Source organism: Actinia tenebrosa, unplaced genomic scaffold (genome assembly GCF_029948245.1).
Source record: "Actinia tenebrosa isolate PJP-AT-01 unplaced genomic scaffold, QUT_ActTen_1.0 PGA_scaffold2__45_contigs__length_23673736, whole genome shotgun sequence".
NCBI lineage: Eukaryota > Metazoa > Cnidaria > Anthozoa > Actiniaria > Actiniidae > Actinia > Actinia tenebrosa.
In genome coordinates this window covers 2,692,207-2,713,889 of record NW_028292579.1, presented here as the reverse complement: position 1 = coordinate 2,713,889, position 21,683 = coordinate 2,692,207, and the positions used below count along the sequence as shown (strand labels likewise).

At 37.4% G+C, this 21,683-nt stretch overlaps 2 protein-coding genes across 2 annotated transcripts; one reads left to right on the top strand and one right to left on the bottom strand.

Moving 5' to 3' along the window:
- The first annotated feature begins 14,185 nt into the window (after positions 1–14,185).
- Positions 14,186–15,689, top strand: LOC148909001 (uncharacterized). Its single transcript, XM_089034267.1, has 3 exons — positions 14,186–14,728; positions 14,922–15,182; positions 15,471–15,689. Exons 1-3 carry the CDS (start codon positions 14,268–14,270, stop codon positions 15,643–15,645), a joined length of 897 nt encoding a protein of 298 aa, XP_088890393.1. The 5' UTR covers positions 14,186–14,267; the 3' UTR covers positions 15,646–15,689.
- Positions 15,664–20,534, bottom strand: LOC148909000 (uncharacterized). The gene is made up of 12 exons (XM_089034265.1): positions 19,876–20,534; positions 19,590–19,805; positions 19,268–19,451; positions 18,913–19,126; positions 18,420–18,777; positions 18,072–18,269; positions 17,739–17,925; positions 16,948–17,196; positions 16,615–16,786; positions 16,199–16,344; positions 15,933–16,127; positions 15,664–15,862 (listed from the first exon to the last, which is right to left on the bottom strand). The coding sequence occupies exons 1-12, from the start codon at positions 20,236–20,238 to the stop codon at positions 15,735–15,737; spliced, it is 2,610 nt and encodes an 869-aa protein (XP_088890391.1). The 5' UTR covers positions 20,239–20,534; the 3' UTR covers positions 15,664–15,734.
- Between the last annotated feature and the right edge of the window lie 1,149 nt (positions 20,535–21,683).

Below are 21,683 nucleotides of genomic sequence, written 5' to 3'. Positions count from 1 at the left end.
TAATATAGCCGCCCATTGTCCAAACCCATGGTGTTGTATGCCCTCTTTCAAGTAGTCGTCTTCTTTGCAAGTGAAAAGAAGTAGCGTTCTTCCTTGTTGTTTTGCAATTCAAATTTAAACTAGACTTCACCTTTTTATCTGTGCATACACCCACGGTGTCTAGGCTTCAGTGCTTGTAAAGGCTGTTTCTTCGTCTGATTGTTCTTCACTCTCGGGTAACATCAATACGGGGGAGATGTTTGAAAGTCGTGAACGTAAATCATCGTTTAATTTACTTCCTTTTTTTTCAACACGTTTGTACATAGCTCTAGTTTTAGTTTGATTTTTCCCAATCAAAGAAATGATAGACAATGCAGTAACCGATTTCGGGTTGTCTATGAACGATTGCCGCGGACAATGCTATGATGGAGCAGGAAATATGGCGGTCGGCTTAATGGAGCTTCTACCTTGATAACAAATGAAAACGGAAAAGCTGTTTATGTACATTGTATGAGTCATGGACTTAATCTTTGTGTTGCCGATAGCTGTTCATTACAGCTAGTGAAAAACATGATGGCAACTGTAAGGAAGCTATCAGAGTTTTTCAACAATTCGCCAAAGCGTCAGCAACTCCTGGTTGAGAAAATAAAGGAACTGCTCCCTGACAACAACCATCATGTTCTAATAGATGTATGCAGAACCAGATGAGTGGCAAGGACTGATGGAATGGACAGGATTGTGGAGATGCTGTTGCCGTTGGCCTCAGCACTTGAGGACATTTCAGTGAACAGGGTTGGGGATGGGAATTGGAACATCAACAGCAGAAATGATGCTCAGTCATTGTTAAATGCTATTACTTTCCAATTTATTGTTGCCATTGCTGTTTTCAGGCATATTATTGATTTGACCAGACCATTGACTCTTAAATTACAAAGAAGAAAAAAATCGATCTTGTTAAGGCGAAAGAGGAAATGTCTATACGAAAGCGTGCTTTAGCAGATATGCAAAGCGACATTGATGCAAGGCATCATATTCTGTGTGAAGGAGCTGTCACACTTGCAGCCAGCATTGGAGTTCAACCATGTATGCCTAGGGCCAATGCGCCAGCACCCACTCCTGAAGCATACAGGATAAATCTTACTACAGCTTTTCTAGTCCATTGTTCTCAGCACATTGAAAGGCGTTTTCAAGACGAGGTGTACAGCTGCTACAAATGACTTTTCACCTCATCTGTAATGCTTGAAAATCTAGCCTCATGGAAGGCTAATGTAAGAGAATTTTGTAATTACTATAGCAGGCAGAGGCAGAGGCAGAACGGGTTATGTGGGAAAGGCTGTGGAGAGATCAACAGAACGGAGGTAGAGTAGCTGATATTCCAGACAGAGGCATTGGCAGTTCTTGACCAGCAAGCCTTTTGTAATATCTTCACAATATTGCAACTTCTTGCCACTGTTCCAATTTCCTCAGCTACATGTGAACGGTCCATCTCAACTCTCAGATACATAAAAACATATCTTAGAAATAACATGACACAAGATAGATTGAATGGACTTGCCCCGATGTATGTCCACAGGTACAAGCATATCAACTTAGATCAAGTGATTGAACTGTTTGTCCAAATGCACCCTAGAAGAATGAGAATGGCTGACATTTTGTAAGGCAACCCATAAGCAAGTTGTCTTATATTGTCAGTTTTTTACATCAGTAGTCTTTTTTGTATGATTGAACCTGCTTCCTCTCTAATTAATACATAAGAAATCACACAATATTGTGACTATAATTGGGGATCAGGAAGCTGTGAACTTTTATTGTTATGTTACCTGCCTATTTTGGACTGTTGAGTAATTAAATTCTCTGAAAATGCAGGAAATGGCACTTAGAGAGCTACTAAATTCCAAATTTTCTCTGAGGAGGACCCCCTAACCCCCTAATCAGGGTGTGATCGGGGGCTGGCACTATTCATTTTAAAAGCTGGATTAACCCCTGACGTGTAGCTTAAAGGAACCTTTCTGTCCCTGTGTTCAACAAAACAAACTTTTGTTTTATGAATACAGAATTTATGAACATAAAATGAAGTTTACTGAAGTTTACTAATGCATTCAGTACAGAATGAGAAAAGGGAACATAACAAAACTATGAGGAACAAATTTGACGATCTCAAGTGACTTTGAACGTAATTTGATGCACCTATAAATACAGTTATGCCTTTCTAACTATCACTAGCTTATTATCAATCGAATTAGAAGCCTTACATCATCCTATAAGGTTCCAAACACGATATCATTCAATTTGGGAAACGTTGATGATGATAGTGATAATCAGAATGATGATGGTGATAATGAAGATGATGGTTACAATAATAAGGATGATGGTGATGGTGTTGAATGCTGATGATATTAGCCGTGCTGGTAGTGGCATTAAAATTAAGGCGATGGTTTGATCACATCACATTCAACATGTTCATTAATAAATAGTAAAATGGCAACTGGTGATTTTCCATTTCATTCCATTCCAATGTGATCAAAATAACGTTATTTAAAGAATATAAAACGAGCGCGAATGTCTTTGTGCTGTGATATAAACACGCTGGGAGCTGTAGAGCAAAAGGGAAGCTAGCATAAAAACATTAGCTTGGGTGCTCTTGACAGCCGCCAGTATGTTTATATCACAATCCAGTGGAACACGAGCCACTCTGTGGAATCCACTGTTAATCTCATTATTTATGTATATATTTATTTACAATACACACGTATGAGCAGCCGTTTTATATTGCTTTTATAAAATATTTTTCAACGATTTTGCTCTGTCCTCTGATATAAGGACAGTAAATAGCCAATAATCGCGCGCGTTATATTTCAAATATTTTTTTCGAATGACCATATTTAAAGGTATCCTTTACCATATTTAAGAGTATTCCTTTTCTAAAAGACCATATCTAAGAGAGAATCCTTGACCATATTTAAGAGTATTCTTTACCATATTTAAGAGTATCCTTTTTAGAAATGACCATATTGATAGGTTCCCTTGACCGTATTTAAGAGTATGCTGTTTTCAAACGACCATATTTTAAGAGTATCCTTTTTTGAAATGACCGTATTTAAGAGTATCCTTTTTTGAAATGACCATATTTAAGATTATCCTTTTTTGAGATGACCGTATTTAAGAGTATGCTGTTTTCAAAAGACCATATTTAAGAGTATCATTTTTCAAATGACCGTATTTAAGAGTATCCTTTTTGAAATGAAAATTACCTAGCGTATGCAAATCTTCAAGTAGATCCCTAGTGCACGTAAATGATGCAAAATTAACGATACGGAACGCATGCGGCAGTGAGGTTATCAGCTCACAATGTTCAATTAATCACGGTCCGTGAAAAGAACACGCTAGGTGTTAATTTTTAAGCTTATTAATAACATTTTTCCTTTGTTCAGTTGTTTCCTAAATAAAACAACTAACACTCTATTTCAAAATACTTGTTTTATTTCATGCAAATTTTACGAAATACGTTTTCTACATTATAAAGTCATGCCTGCAGAACTTTCAAAATTGCTCTAATTCAGTGGCTCAAAGCATCTATATTTCCTCAAATAGGGAGATATGGCGCTCGGTTAAAAATGTACGTAGCTCAATTACCATAGGAAGCATTTACCTTGGGTGATGCCATATAAACGTAGTACATTTGTAATCTTTCAGGTGCTTGAATATATGTTCTACCTTCACACGTTTGCGCGAAAGTTGAACTTTCTCGCCCGTCGCCTTTCTCCGTTGTTTCTCATTCGTCTGATCTGTGCTTGCCTGAAAGGCGTAAGCAAAGTAGGGTCATCTGTGTAGCCTTTATCAGCCAACAACACAAATCCAACAAGCGGCCAGGTACTACGGGCTCCATAAGCCGAAAAGCCTGAGAATCATGCATGCGCCCTAGAAATCCTGCTTGAAGGAATCGTATGTACCCTTTGTTATCGCATATTAGTTGATTGTTTAACAGATGAAAATGCCTAGGGCCGCTGTAAAACTCTCGCTGTGGTTCTGTAGAAGGGATTTGATTTTCGGAGTAGCATCGACACAGCCAACTGCATTAGGGAACTCTGGCCATTTATTACGCATTTGATTCCATTCCATTATATTTGGGCCTGGAAATGCCGCCATAGAATCATAACGCCCTGATAAATATGGGCAGATACGGTTTGAGGGCTTATATCGAATAGAAGAGCTAAGGTATGTTCATGCGTATATTTCATGAGCCACATCAAAACAAAAAGTAAGCGGGTAATTGAGTTAATCTTAAATCAGCCCATTCTTCGCCTTAAATTACCACGCCTTGTCAACAGCAAGAATTCCAATGCAGTTTGTCTTGGTATTTCTAGAAATGTTTCAGGAATTTCGGCAGTGCTCAACCAGAAAAGGTATGGTTGATTGCAGATGAGTGTGAAGACGTCACGCCCAGCAAATACGTGACCATGAAAATTGTAAAAACGTCTGTCTCTAAGCGGCAATTCAATCATCAAAGGAGGATTGATCGACGTCACAAACTGTAGGAATTAAAGTAAAGTGAATTAAAAATTAAAAATTAAAAATTGAATACCATCATTAACAGTCGAACTTCTGCAGAGTGATCAGTGTCCAAAGGAGGCGGGACCAAACTTAAGGCGTAAATCATTTGACTAGAAGCCATAAGAAACATAGAAAACTGTCGCAAAAGTTGACCTTCCATCTTGACCGCAGCTGAATTAGAAGTCAACAAAACACAACCAAATGCATTCTTTATGGCCACAAAACTGTGTTCGCTCGATCGTGGTATTGGAATTTGCAAAAAAAATGCGAAAAGAGAAAGACCATTTGGAGACCATTCGACGAGCCGGCACAAAATGGACCAAGAACAACAAAAAAAAAAGAAAATGTGCGTGAAAGTGGGAGAAAACGAGAAGAGGCTCGTCCTGAATGCGTATACGCAGTCTGGTCATGGGGGGTGGAATGCCGTCTACAGCACCCTCAAGGAAAATATCGAGCAGCTACCTCTAAATTCTAGAGTCGTAGACCACTATCTTGAAACAGGAGAGTCGACGTGTATTAGAAGGATGCAGCGAATAGTGCGGGAGGAGACGAAACAACTTGCTGTTGCCCAGCCAAGACGCCAGAACCATCAAGGAGATAGCTCTTCAGAGTTGGCGAAAAACGTGGTTGCGTCTCAAATGCACTATGCAAAGAAGCGAAAGCCAGAGGAAAGAAAGGAAGAAAAGTTTGTGCACTTCGAAAATTAACCCTCCTCTGACGAATAGGAAGCTTTAGCTGTCGAGGAGCCGCCAAAAGAAAACGAAAGAAAACTAAAACTGTGAGAGAGTCGACTATGGCAGCACAAACGGCTGACACCGAAATGTGCAAGAAAGCCACGAAGAGCATGGCCGTTAGATCTAGGGTTCTTGAGAAGCTTGACAGAAAAATTATTTCGTAAAATGTGCATGAAATAAAACAAGTATTTTGAAATAAAATGTTAGTTGTTTTATTTAGGAAACAACTGAACAAAGGAAACATGTTATTAATAAGGTTAAAAATTAACACCTAGCGTGTTCTTTTCACAGACCGTGATTAATTGAACATTTTGATCTGATAACCTCATTGGCGCGTGCGTTCCGTATCGTTAATTTTGCGTCATTTACATGCACTAGGGATCTACTTGAAGATTTGCATACGCTAGGTAGTTGTGCGGAACAACTCTATTGAATGCATAAAGAATCTAAAATCAAACATAATGATAAATTGATAATGAAACACCAAAAACAATATTTAATTTTCAGCTTTTTTAAGGTTTAGACAATCTTCATGTATAGCAAAAACATACCCAACCTCTAAAATCTAATTTATGCTTCTAGGTTCTGGATTATGAAGGTTTTTATGTTTGGAAAATCAGAAACCGTGCATGCCTGAAATGGACTTCGGTTCACTGGATTGTGCAGGTGGAAACCCGTTTTTACCCTGAATTTGCAGCTTTTATCCTATATTTTTATCTTAGTATTCATAACCTATGATTGTATACCGAAAGTATGTAAAAAATCAAGATGAAGGATGGGGAATGGAATCTAGATAAGATACTTGTTCTGCTACGTGAGGAGGTAAAGAACGGAGAAAAATGCAGGGAGATCCAGGCACTAAGCTTAGGTGAGAAAAAACAGGGACACAGTATGAATCCTAGCCTAGAAATAATATGACCACCATGGCAACCGAGAAAAAGGACAATTGCTCCTATTGCAAAGGCAATCACACATAAGCGAAATGTCCAGTGATAACTAACGCTAAAGAAATTTTGAGGAAAGAGGGACCATGTTTTACATGAATACAAAGAGAAAGAATAGAACTGGAAGCTTAAAGTAAATACTACCCTGGGGCCAAGAGGTTATTGCATTCTGCATTCTCACTCCAGCATTTACTGTGTTGAGTAGCCGTGAGGAGAAATAACCTCTGGGCGAAAGCGTTAATCCTTTGAATCCGCCGAACCAATCAGAGACCTATATTGTGTTTCCGAGTCAAAATCTGATCCTAGCCTTCTGATTGGTTAACGTGTGATAGAGCGTTTTGATTGGCTAATAAGATAAAACAGGTTTTTCGAGTTTGTGACGTTCTGTGACGTTAATCCCTGACAACATTATACGAATAAGTGAATATGGCGTACGAGAATGATTTTTATTAGAGATTTCAATCGCTTTGCTCGAGACTTTGAGGTATAAATTTCCAGAAATAACAAGAAATAACAAGAATATCGTTGATATTCGAAGTGATTCCCGACATCTGTCGTCGTCTGAGCTATCGAGGGCTTCCCTATCCCTCAAAGCCGATTTTAATTGTCATATGCCCGTTACTGTCGTTGGTGGAATCCCACATAAAAGAGTTTGGCTCTCGTCACATATCTTTTGAACACGTATCCGGAGAAAACGCGGACAAAGAAGGCATTAAAGCTGGAAAGTACAACGTCGTGTTTACCAGCCCCAAAGCTATCATATTAAACAAAGAATGGAGTGATATGCTTCGATCTAGGAAGTACCAGGAGTCCCTATTTGGAATAGTCACTGACGAGGCTCATGTTGTGCCTAAATGGTATGTCATCTTTCTTTTTTTAATGGTATTGGAATTTCCTTCGTCATCCTTGTTAAAAGTATCTAACATGGATCCAGAGTTTATTCATTATTCTTGGTCATACTGTACAGTATAAAAGATGAATCAACCAATATAATTGCACTGCTCAGCCAATAACATTGTGAAAACTCTGTATTGAACTCACATAGAAATTAGTAATTACTCAGTCCTTGTGATTTTAGTTGTAAAAGTATCTACTGAATTTTTAGTAGACTGATATGGTTAAACCACCAAAAGTCATTCTCACCCTTTAAACTAATTTCATTCCATAGGGGTTATAGTACCAAGAAAGAGAAATCTGCTTTACGTGAATGTTTTGGCAAGCTGGGTGAATTGAGATCTCTAGTGCCTCAGCCAACTCCAATATTGGCATTAACAGCAACTGCCACACAACAGACAAAGGATGTTATCATGGCATCATTAACTTTACGTCCAGATATGGCTCAGTTTTACAAGAGTCCTAATCGGCCAAACATATACTTGTACAAGAAGCAAGTCACAAAACGTATAGAATCCACATTTCAGTGGTTGGTCGAACTCATTAAGGACAATGGCAGAGAAACCCCAAAGACCATTGTTTACTGCAAAACCCACAAAGACTGTGGTAAACTGATTAAGCAAGTGTGAACTGGGTGGCCATGCTTATGGTTCCTTAGAGAAAAACAGCGAGAGTATGTACCACCACAACACCCTCAGAAAACATCAAGAACGAGTCCTGAACTCATTGCTTGCCCCAAATGGCAATTGCAGAGTTGTATTTGCTTCAGCGGCACTGGGAATGGGGGTAACATCAAAGATGTTACAATGGTAATACACTATGGCCCACCTAGGCAGATAGAAGACTTCATTCAGGAAATTCGGAGAGGTGGAAAAGATATGCTGCCTGCTAAGGCCATACTTATATTTACTGCCAACCACCTAAAGAGATGTGATGAGACAGTGAAGAATTATGCAAAAACGTCTGATACTTGCATGCGAAAGATCCTCCTTCAAGATTTTGACAAGATGGCATCTGATTTCAAGTCTGTTGATACTCATGGTTGTTGTATAATCTACCATATCAAGTGTAAATGTGACAATGACAAGTGTATGCTACCAATCTTGGATGTAAGTCCTTGTGACAAGAAAATTAGTTTGTCTGATCGAAAGAAAAGAACAGTGTCAGAGGAGCAGAAAGATTTGCTGAAAGAAATGTTGGAAGAATATAAAGATTTAGAAGCCGCTCAGTGTGAGTCCTACTTCCTGCCTCCAGAATCCTGCACAGGTTTTACAAGTTTACTTGTCAGTTCTGTTTTGAAGATGTGCCAATACATTTTCATCCTCAATGATGTACTAGACATTGTTCCTGTTTACAAGAAAGACCATGCCATGGTGATTTTATTGATGATAAATGATGTTTTCCAAGATGTACAAGTAGACCATGGCACTGTAGGAGCATCAACAAAACCTACAGCATTTGAACATGACTGGAAATGTGGGGGGGATGTACGAATCCTCCGAAGAATCAGATGCAAGTGGTGGCTCTAATGACTCAATTATGTCAGGATTGTCTGGACTTTCTTGGGACTGAGGTAATGATCTTTATTATATGGCAAGGTAACTTCGCGTGCTATGATTGGTCGATCTTATTAACCTAATTTGCTCAGTCCGTACCGTAAGTTATGGATCCTAATTTTTTTCAATTTTTATGACCCTTGCACTTGGGCCCTTGCAGTGGAAAAAACTTGGTCCATAACTTACGGTACGGACCTCGCACTCAGTTATTAAGAGCTTTATATTTTTCCCTTGACATTAATATGCAAAAGGCTTTTTAAATAATTAATTAAATTGATAAGGAGACAAAAGTATACAAGCATGTATTACTGTTTTAAATAATTTTAAATAACAATTTTTATAATTACATCAACATAGAAGACCAGCATCTATGTGTAAATTCTTAGAATTCTTTCTTGAAGAATTATTGTTCAAAAGACATTATGAAAATTGAAGGGAACAACAGCAACACAGCATATGACTGTCTATATACCATAAGTGTTAATTGAATTTGCTTGTAATTTCTTACAGGTACACAAATCAGTTATAAATCGACTACTTTAACGTATTCATGTGGTCATTCACTATTTATTACTACTACTAAGGTAGTGCTGCATACCATCCATTCATGAATGGCCCTATAGAGCATTTTCATATGGCATCAGTAGGGCTATGCTGAAGTACCAATATGGCTTCCTAATAAGCCTTTTCATAGTTTAAGAATCGATTCCACTGCGCATGCGATTTTATCCCGAATTTCTCACCTTCTTTTGTTTAATTAAGAACAAAAGGAGGTTTAGACAAAAGAAGGTGAGAAATTCGGGATAAAATCGCATGCGCAGTGGAGTCAATTCTTAAACTATGAAAAGGCTTATTTCCATGCCCGTCAAAATTCTCTATTAGAGTGCAAATACCTTAATGATAAAGCTCTGAAATAAACTGTTATAAATTCATATTACACTGAAAGAGTACAAAGTATTGTTTGTTACAATTTTGAGTCTTTGAATATGTTGAAAATATTATGTACTTATTGACTGAGTGGGAGGGCCGTACGGGAAAATATTTGGCTCGAGGTGATGCCGTACGGACCAAGCGCAGCGAGGTCCGTACAAATGACCGAGAGCTAAATATTTTCCCGTACGGCCCGACCTAACTCAGTCAATAAGCATTTTATCATATGACCCTCACGAAAAAATCAATAAAAAATAAAAGAAAGAAAGAAATAGTAAATAAAAGCTAAAAAAGAGAAAGAGCGCGGATTCGAGCAGGGCCGGACGGGTTTTTCCGGCCCGCTTACATCAACCCGTCCGGTCCCCATCACGTGACTTTTTCCAATGGTTTTATTAGAGCGCACGAGCAGGACCATACGGGTCACATGATAATATTGTTGACGTGCTCAGAGCCTCAGATCTAATGAGATATTTCTTCCAGGCCCCCCTCCCTTGTTATTGACTTTGCTTGAAACCATACCACTCCATGGAGATCAACTGTTTGAGGAAAGATCTAGAAATGTAATATGGACCTACCAGGATGGAGACACACCTTAATGAGCGTATAGAAGGAAATGATACAGAGTTTGCAGTTTGGCATGCCACGTATACTCTTTACAAGGCGATTGTTTGATTGTTCATCAATAAATCATGCTGTTATTAAGTAAAATATGTCAAGTTTATACTATAAAGATAATTATCAATATTTTTTATTACAGCTGGAATACAAATTGTTCGTAAACCACTCCTCTGCTGGGGAAGAGCCACAACAAAAGCAAGTATTAACCGTACAGGGAAAACCAATTCTGCAAAAGGAGTTGAGAATCACTATAATGAATCAATATATCTGTATCAAACGTCATGACACTGACATATATCCTGATTTGAAATGTAAATGTATGGGGATGTGGCTACAGTTCACCTTCCTCATTGGACCCATACACAGATTGATTCTAATTACAATCTAATTACAAAAACATTGTCATACACACAAGAAAAGAAAATAGTGGAACATATTTTCAAATAAAATTATGTAAGCTGAAATTAGATAGACTCGATTGTGGAAAAAGTACTAAAACACTTTTTTGAGAATAGATGTAAATTTTTATCTTTCTATCTTTAATTCCTAAATATGATTATGATTGTGTGATGCATTTGCATTTTCTTTTATGTTTGTAACAGCAAAGCCCAATCCAGTCTTGTTTTACCTGATGCAACAGTATCACGCAATACTAAGGCAAAATGGCTACACAGCCCTCAACCAATCTAGATTGGAATGTCGAGGAGAAGGCTGTTGTGCTAGTTTCGTATACCATTCCGGCAGAGTAAGGTAAAGGGCAGAATTAATAAAAAAAAACAAATAAGGCATCTTTTCTTTTAATATGCGAAGAAAAAGTAAAACGGCCAGCAAGTCGCCACCATAACGTAACTGTTTTACTGCCTGTCTCTGTTCTTGTTTCAACTCGAAACAAAAACCACCATTCGATTCAAATAAATCTAAAACGTTGCTCAAAGCACTAGAAAATTCTTCAGTATGGTCCGCCATATTGGCGATACTGTCATTGGCAAGTCCATACGATCGATCGATACCTGATTGATTGCTGTCTATCAAAAATATTAAAGCCAAGCCAATCAGAAGCTTTCGTTCGCCCACGAACGAGTTCTTCAAAATAACAAGGGATGCTGGCAGGCGTTCCCTTCTTTCCTCTCCCCATCCCCCCACGTCCCCTTTTTTTGCTAGGTCCCATTTTTCTCGCGGGCCCTGATCGACCATGTGCCCCATCAGTATACTGACAACCACACCCATAATATGGTACTGCCAAAATTGCAGAATGTTGCCTGAATTCAAGCACTCGAAAGGCAAGTTCCAATCAACCAAGAAAGAAATAGCACCTTTTAAAGCCTTGATCCTGGATGATATCTGCATATGCAAGAGCAAGGCAAAGAATACAACACGGGGTCGATTTCAATCGACGAAATTTTATCAAGATAACGCCGTTTCACTCGAGTTTCCAGCTTCTTGACATACTCAGAGTTATTGAAGATAAATTGTCGCTAAACTTGGGTTACGCCCATAGCCAATTACTCCAAAGATTTGTGTTGTTCATTGGTTGTCCAGTAAACGAGCTGCAGGAATAGCGACTTTCAATGCTTGAAAAGGGTATCTTGAATCAGGGAGAATATAAAGAAGAAAGCAGAAGAAGAATATATAGATGCTGTAAATATACTTCTACTACAAACAATATCAATACTAGGTATTGATACTATATATTAGGTAACCCTAACCCTAAGGTATTGTTTTAATTTAACGAAAAGTAGCCTGTTGTAGGATCTGTGCTAAACCGAAAAGTATTCCAAAAGTACTCCAGTATTTTGAGGAGTATATCTAAATTTCTTGAAGAATTTAGAAAATAAATAACGCTAAAAGGTAATACGTATACTTTCTTTTTAAGTACAACTGACTTTTTGACAATGCATGATGTGATAACCATGGATCCTCCTATGAACTAACCTTTAATTAATTTGTTGATGTGATCGTATGAAAAAAATTAAGGGCAAATTATTCCATTACACTCTAATTTAAAAGGGGACTAGTAGGAAAATCGTCCAAAATAAAATGCGGCTTACACTTCAATGGAATAGTCTTTATATTTTGGTGTTTGGCTCTCCTGAATGCGTTTTGTCTTTTATGACATCGAGAGGTATCTTCAGCGCTCCAGGCTTCAAGGAGATGTTGATTGGCTTTGTGATAGAAGAAGCTCTTTGGTTAATTTAAATTATTACATTTTAATTTTGTCTTGCCTTGTAGCTGTGTAAAAACAGCGAGTTCATGAATATAGGACTGTAAAAGGTAGATCAGATTCTCCGTTTTTTGAACTAGGGGATCTGATACACCGTACCATGCATAATAATTGTTTATACATTTTGACTCTACAAGTGAGAATAATTTAGAATTATTTGTCTCTAGATATCCAATACTAAAGATGAGGTATGCATTTGCATAATGATTGAAGGTTTCTGTGGTTTACAGGGGGCTGCCAGGCACAAAGAAGGTTCCATTTAGGAAGTGGTATGGCTGCTTAGGAGAACTGAATGCTGTAGTCCCTAAGTATACTATAAGTATATTAATGGTTCTTACTGCAATTGCAACCAAGGCAACTAAGGATCAGCTATAGAAAGCCTCAATCTATCATCCAATGACATGCTGATGATACAGCAAACTTCAGACAGGCCAAACCTTTTTTATTCTACCCAATAAATGGAAAAAATGAGCCACTACAGATGATATTTGGGAGGCTCATTAATGAAGTCGAAGTAATGGGCTGAGATAGACAAAGAAAATTTATATACTGTCAGATATGAAAGTAGTGCTCAGTTCTATATCGGTGATTTGAGGTATTTTTGGGTGCTAAAATGTATGATGGTGAATCAAGTCAGCCACAGAAAAGGTTAGTTGAAATGTTCCATGCAGGCACCCTCAAACAAGTTAAGGAGCATGTACGTGAAAGCATGACAAAGGATGATAGACAATAGAGTGTAGTAATTGTACAGCGGCATTTGGAATGGGTATTAATTGCAGAAAGGTGAGGATAGTAATTTTGGCCCATCAAAAGCAGTAGCAAAGTATATCCAAGAATGGGGTAGTGCTGAACTAGACGGTCTACAGAGCTCATGTATCTTGCTATACAAGGGATTGCTGTTCAGTGAATTCACATTAACCAGTTACTTGAACACGGTACTTAATTATTTGCTGTCCAAGATGTTGAATATTTGGTTCAGAGGATCCTTTGAATTTTAACTAGTGTATTTAGGTATGTAGATGTTGATGTAATATAAAGCATTCGTGTAGCCAAATTAGCGATGATTCAACACTTGTTGATATGCTAAACAGCCAAGATTTAGAAGATCTAGAAGTTTGGTCTGTTCCCATCAGAACAGTCAATCAACCCAACCAAATCCCTTTGAGAGGAAAGTGCTTATTTGACCAAGTAGACCATGATATTCTGCATGCTATGGTACAGTATAAAACGGTTTTATTTTTATTTTAAACGTACGTGAGTGTATTGGTTATTATAAAATTTCAAAGAACTCTACATTCAAGTGAAAAGAAAAAATACACAAGATGCTGAGCAATTCAATTAATGTAATCAGTTTCAACAGTTATTTCAGCAAACAAAAGATCATAAATGTAATAGCAAGGATTTGTCAACCTTTCTTGATGTTTAGTGGTCAATCACAACAATGATTATGAATGAGTAAATCTTTTAAAAATATATATTTCCATCTACTTCAGGCCAGGGCATGCGGGGTACACGACGTCTTAGCATGGGGGGACCAGGGTACTCATCTACTTGCCCAAAAGCTCCCTACATACATCTTATGATCTACCATGTTCCAGACATGTTACTAAGATATGGAAGTCTTGCTTTATTTTCAGGACAAGGCAATGGTGATTATTGTGTCACAATTTTATGTGGGTTATGATTTGACGTTTTTTCCCTTAGGGGTCGAGAAAAATAATGACGCCTAAAGAAAGATTAAAGTGCACCTACACCCTATTTTTTTAATATTCTTAACTGTTTGTACGGAACTTTTTAAAATGTTTTGTGGTATTTCGGTCACATTTGAAAAAAAAATTGAATGCGAAAAATTGTTTTAAAAATACGAAATGCGTGGTCCATTACCGCAGAATCAAAGCGGGAGTCTGGGTCCGAGTGTGACGTCACCCCAGGCCATGACTTGTTGCTTGGTGCACGAAAGTTAGTAAACAGATCGAGTACTTTTGAAACACAAGAGATTTTTGAAGACAAATTCGTGAAGATGGACTCTGATAACTCTGATCTAGAGACATCTTTTGACTTACAAGATGAATACGATGTTGAGGACGAATGTTTTGACTGTTCTGAGCAGTCCGATTCAGGAGAATATTTGTCAGTCGAAGGAAATGATGATACCTCTGAGTGGTACGAAGGGCATCATTCAGGAGAACCTCTGGCAGACGAAGAATGGACGAGACAGTATGAAAATACTGAACGAGAAAATGCCAAGATTGAGGAAATGCTTCACAAACGATTGACTGCCGTCAGCGTAGTAAGCGAATGGTGAGTTTTCTGTGCTATTGAAACATAAAAGCGCCCCGTGAATTTATAATGCGAGAGCGGTTTCGCCAAACCGTAAACAATGTTTTTGAATGAGCTCGAGGATGACACTAACCAAGATTGCGACTTTTGTAAGCTTTACAGTTTCTTGTTACGTGTACATTGAACATTCGTGTTTTTACTGTTTGTTTTGAAGGTGCAAGTGTGGCAATTGCTCTACTGAGATGCTAGTAAATATAAGCGAATGCTATTGCTGCAAAGAACTCGACGGATGCGACGAAGCTCTCCATTCTCAAGAAGTCCTTCAAGACCTTGATGAAAATGCCGAGCTGAACTGCATAACCGAACATCCTGGCTTCTCAGCAGTATGTCTCCAAAAATGGAGTCTTAAGCTAGCAGCTGATAAGTACAAAACCAGAGATCGGAAAAGATATCAACAATCAGGATCAGAGGAAAGGTAAGCTGAATTTGTGGCTTCTTTATGTACACATTATACTTTAACCAAAGAAATTATGAAAAAACCTTATCAATAAAAAGTTAAATATGCCAAAAATATTTTTATAAAGCAGTTTGTCCTTCTCGACATTAATTCCAAGGATTGCATGGGATATGATAATTTTTGCAGTGAACCAACCCCCAAACTCATGAAATTACCTTAATAAATCAAACTATTTTATATTCATTAGTTATTGATCATAATTTTGTTGTAATCACACACTAAACTGATTCATTATTGACATTCCAGCTTCCTTCGTAGCATTGCATATAGGGAGTTCACAAGACTAGTGCATGGGTATTTGGGATACAAGAGACGAATTCCACTACCAGCCTGTGCTTACACACGCATCAGAGAATGTTTCAGAATTTCTGAAGATGAACTACACAGTGGGTTTGAAATGGATCTTGAGCCTTTAGTTTGACTGCACAATGACAAGATATAAAAATAAAAAGTATTTAATACAAATTTTGTAGATGAAACAATTTAGTGTTTTAATAGTCAATGTTTTTTTTAATTTCTTTGGTTTTTTGGACAGTCAATGACATTCTTGTGTCCTTTCATAGGATTTTTGCATAGGCTGCAATGTGGGGCTCTCTTGGCATGTTCTCTACTTGTTAGTTGGTTTTGTTCAGGGACATCTAAAGAAAAAATATTAAAAATGTATAAGTAATATAAAATTTATAAATTTAGCTAAGATGTAAAAAGTACCTGCACAAGTAGGAGGAACATCCTCAACCACAATGCTTTTCCTGTGCAAGTGCTTTTGAAGAGCCTCCTCTCTTGGCTGCTTCTCCAGCATTGAATTCATTGGTGCTGGGGTCATCTGTCTTAATTCATCTTGTGCAGCAGTCAAGTCTTCTTTTGATGAATTCATGAACGTCTGGAAAATTTCTTCCACGTAACCTATAATAAAAATTGAGTTTAAAATTATGAGTGACAAAAATGTAACCCTTGAAGCACAACACATAGCCTACCATAGTCTGGTTTTACTCTGACATCCCTTATCGTGGCTTCTCCATTTTTGAACTTGGGATAAACCACCTTTTGTCTGTTGTTGCCTCCCGTTGTTTCTACCTCTCTCCGAAGATTAAGGTTGAAATGCATAGCAGCAAGAATGTGTCTGAAAAGAAAATATCCAAATTTTAAACATATGCAGTTGGATTTGACAGGGTTTTACCTTTGGGGTTCATTGGACTCCCAAGTTATCTAAAATTGAATCCTATGGCATATATGTTTTTCAAACTCTCTTTATTTCAAAGATATTTTCGTGTCTCTAGAAAGCAATCTATTTTTGTTTGGGCGTCCTATTCATATTTTTTTTACATATATAACCCAAATTTGGTGATCTTATTTATCAATCAGGTTTCTCGCTAAAATTCTAAATACAAACCGGCAATACATTCCAACATATGAATATGCAATCATTTTGGGAGCAAACTGATTGATGAGGGAATGGAATCCTTCCAAGCAACTGGTCTGCGCCCAAGGGGAAGCTTGCTGGATACCCTTTTTCAGAGAATCTTTTGTCAAGGCTTTACAAATTTTTTCATACACCTCTGACCCTAAAGAAAAAAAGGTAGCTTAGAAAGTGTTTTAAATTTTGAGATTAATAATCTTACACTCCTGCTTACTTCTTGGGTGAGAACTTTACACAAGATGACAATAGTTTAGTTTGGACTTTATGAAACTTAAAGCCAAATAGAATACATTATGCAAAATGTACCTTTAGATAACCAACGTCTGGGTTGAAGTATCCCATGATTGCACTTGTTAAAAATTGGATCATCTAGGCTATTGTGAACATTCACTATGTGACTGAGAAAAGATTTAAACTTTGCCCAGATCACAGTACCAGAACCATTTGAAGTAGATGTGGCACTCCAGTACAGATGCCTCTCACAGGGCTTTATCCACTCCTTTACTTCTTCATAATGCTTTTCTTTAGAAATTTTTGTGAGGACTTTCCTGATTTCTGAAATGCATAAAATTAATCTACATGTAGTGGTAGTGCACATGTATTCAAATCTAATAAGCCTAAAGCGAGATGATATTTTACCCCCGACTCTATGCCATAATAGTTTTTAAAATTCTTTCACATCAAAACTTTTGATTCCTTAGAGAATACAGGAACAATAGTCATAGTTAGTGAACATAAACAAAGTGAAAAGGACTATAGTCTAGTAACGGGTGGTAAAAAATCATCTTGCTTCAGGATTATATATAAACTTTTCATGCGTCAGGGCAAGTATGCTCTATATCTACTCATTGCAATAACGGTTTCATAATAATAAATCACTGACAGGTTTAATATTACAGTGCGGCTAATGAAACCGTGGCCAATTGTATAAAATTGACCGGTAAGAATTTCGAACTTAATGCTACCATATGATTGGCTAATAATTCTAGTTTATCAAGTTACCCTGGATATAGTAATCACACTAACTATTCTGCATATACTGTATATTGGTCATTTGCATACAAATCAAAGCAATAATGAAGTCACTCATAACTCACTTTTCTTAAGGTGCCATAAATCAAAGTAGTGGACAATGTTTGTCAACACCTTCTTCATGTGACAAGCAATACCAGTGTGTCGGTCAGATATAAATGTTAAGATCACAATCCCATATCCTATTAGGTAATCCATGCATTGTTTGAAGCCTTCAAACTCCATTGCAGGACTATTTCCCACTTGGTTCCTCTGCGGGCAATGAAATAAAAAATATTTGTTTGCTGAAACAAAATTTGTGGTTCATGAAAAATAAAGATGGCAGTAATTGATATTAACTGCTATTTTTATTATAGATGGTTCAAAAGAGAGTCCTACTGATAAAGTTCATGTCTCACCTGAATTAATGCAAAATGTATAATCATGGGGACAGTGCAACAAAACATGGTATATGCACCATATTTTGCACTGTGCCCCATGCTGTCATGCCGTCCATCACCTGCTAGTACAACACCACTGCCCATGGACTTTATGTTGTCAAGCATCTTCTTCTGGTAGCTTTTCCAGTACATATGTATTGCAGGGAACAGCTTGGTCTGCAAATAAAATACAAAATCCATATAATGCTATTTCTTCTCCATCTTCGATCAGAAGATGCATTTGTTTGTTTATCTTAACTGATTGTACCATTATCATTATAAACTACCTATGACAAACATAGTACAATATATAATACCAACACTCACTCTTTGATGTTTAAAGAACGTAGTCATCGACACACAACCAAGACCCATGTGTGCAAAGATTTTTGATATTTTGGAGATTGATCCCCCAGCCAAAAGGATTGCCATGCAAAGGAGAAAGTTCCCTGCTGGTACACCCCAACCTGGTATCACTGGTTGACTGTGCCAGACATTTTCCCTCTTTAGACACTTTGGGTTGCTGCAGGCAGTTTTTATTACAACTTCTGTCCCAACTTGGCTCACTTCTACCAGGGGGTTATCACTTTTGCAACAGTGACAAAACTTGAACAGCAATAACAGCTGGGACAGAAAAACAATGAACTTTGGCTCTGATTGCAGATTGGTGTCATTCAATTGAACCCTGAAATAAGTATATGTGATATGTGTTAAAAATATTAAATGGGTATATTAGCAGTATCATGAAGTGCAGCTACATTATGTTGTACATGGCATTAGTAAACATGAACATTATAAAGTAGAGAGGGGAAAAACACACCTGTGAGCTGAATTTTCTATATCATCCTCAGATTCATTTGCTGACTCCTCTGACTGTGTTTCATAGCTGTCATCTGGTTCTTCTTCTGTTACTTCCTCCTCGCTTTGGTCATCACTGTCGTAATCCCACTCTGAATCAGTTACACTTTCTTCTTGAGGAACTGAGTCACCCACTGTCTGAGTTGCCTTGTTTTTCGTTTTGTTATTCTTAAGGCCTGATAATAATAATATTTATAAAGATTTCAAGTATTAGGTTCACAAATACATATTAGTATAATATATCCTTCTAGGAACCCTAAGAATGTTTGTCACTTATAAAATCACACATACTTATAAGGACTAGCTACATTACTTACGTCTTGTAAGCCTTCTGCATTCAAGCTTCCTTTTCCTCAGGTGTGATCTCAGGGATATTACTTGGTTTCTCAGCAGTCTCCTTTCTTTTTGCCATTTGGCTTCACCAGTCGTAGGGTCTCTAGTACTCGATGTCTCCTCCGTTTCCATGAAATCGACATTTTCGTCCTCCCTGTTCTCGGCACTCTGGTGAAAGAAAATCGATAGTCAATTGAGCTACACTGTATTATGTAAACAATCATCCTTACTCTACCATAAACAATGACTCGTGTTCAAAACATATGAGTAATAAAGCCCATAAGACTAAGTTGTAATAATAATCACCGTAATATCTTCAGTATTAGAGACAGGAGCAACTTCTAAAACCTCTTCTCTTTGTGCCACAGGCAAGAGCATAGGCTCAGGCTCGCTGACTGGTTCAGTTGTACCAGGGTCTTCGACAGTGGCGTCATCATGATGATCTTGATGTGCAGTACTACTGGGGACGCTTTTAGAAGCAGCAGTCGACACGGTGGCATTTTTTAATGATTCTCTTAAAGTCTATCACGAAAAATACACTTTATTAGTTTCATAAGAAGGTTGCAGTAAATGTTTTAGCTGAGTTTTTTACCTTTCTTCGATTGCGATATGTTTGCTGTTTCTTTGGCGAGTCTAGTTGACCAGCATGTAGCGTGGGGTAAACATTCACTCCAAAACTGTCTCGTTTCAGTCGAGGGATGGCCGGTTTTCCCAAGGTAGCAAGAGTTGTAAATCTTCGCTCAAATGATTCTACTCTAAAATGCACAGAACATATGCACGAGTTCCTTGTAGGCTCCCACTTTGCACGCTTCACCTTTACAAACTTTATCCATCTAGTCCTTCGCTTCTTGGCCTCGGGTCTTTCATCATTAAAATACGGAATACTATGAAGGGCAATCCCTTCAGGAATATTTGGAACGTTGCTACATCCCCAAACTACACATTTGTTGGGCATTTTAGCGTTTGGAAATAAAACGTATTTAAGAAATTTGATAAAAGCAAGCGAATAGTCTAGAAAAATCTGTATAGAATCTGTGGTAATCTTTGGTTGTGTTGGCCTGTGGTGACGTCACACACCGCTCGCCCCAATCTCCTCTGTAATTACGGCCATGGTTCACTTACTTCGGCTAAAATGGTCAATTTTTCAATCTTTGACAGAGCACCAAAAATTCCCGTTTTGATGGATCTAAAAAATTTTTCCACAAATCTGCTTTTTGTGCCTTAAAGTTTTACTCCAGATCAGAAAAAAATAGGGTGTAGGTGCACTTTAACAGGTGGGATGCTTGTACAAGCCTGTTACAAGTTGAGAAGAGGAGAAAAGAACTGAGAGGTCTTTGTCGGCAAAAAAGAGAGTACAATAAAATCAACAAGATGCATTGGGAAGAAGGAGAGAAATCAGAGGCAGTAAAGAAAATGAAAAGGATTTCAATTCAAGAGCCTGAAGAAACACAAGGCAAGGCTGCTATCCAAAAATACAGCCTCAAAGAATTAAAAAAAATGAAAGTGCCTCAGCTAGCTGAAATCCTTACCAACCTTGGAGGTATGTGGATAAATAAAGGAGAAACAAGAAAAAGTGAATATGATTATCGATTATTACTTAGTTTAAAAGTTTTGTAATTACGCATGTAAATATGGATATATAGGGCTATAGCATAATTAGCCAATTTGTCTAGTATAGCAATAACTATATTTCAAGTCTTAGGAAGCATGATTTGATTCTTATATTCAATAAAGGCAGTGCATCTGGTCGCACATCTTGTAAATACTGTATCTAGAATAGTTTATTCTCTGGATGAGACCACAATTTGCCTATTAACTGTATGTATTATGTTTATTATAGTGTTGATATATGACCTTATTTAGTCATAAAATAAATTACCTTTTATCAAAGTTGCGTAAAAGCACAATTTACGTTAATTTCACAATATCACAAATTAGTGAAAAGTCTTTTTACTGATATATGGTCTGCACTCTTCCGAGTTTAAGCTTACTAGTTATAACTAACAAGCATCTCAGAAACGTGCAGGCCATATATCCTTTTCATCCTTAAACACTTTTCACTAATATTTGTACTCTCTTCAGCGTGACAAATGTAGACTGGTTCTTATATAAAAAGTTTAATCTTTATTGGGTCATAAGGGAATACAGTCATGAGTAGATTGCCAAATTTACTAAATCAATGCAAGAAAAACTTGATGTTTAGGAGTTATTCAGCACTGAAAATTACAATCATATCAAAACACACCATATTAGGATCAATTGTTTTTGTCTTGTTACTAAGCTAATACATGCTAGTAGACCCTAATTCCATTGTTTTCTTTTGTTAACATTTTACTATTACACACGAACAGCTAGATTTTATTTCACTATCCGAAGAAAATAGTCAAGGTGGTGTCTTTT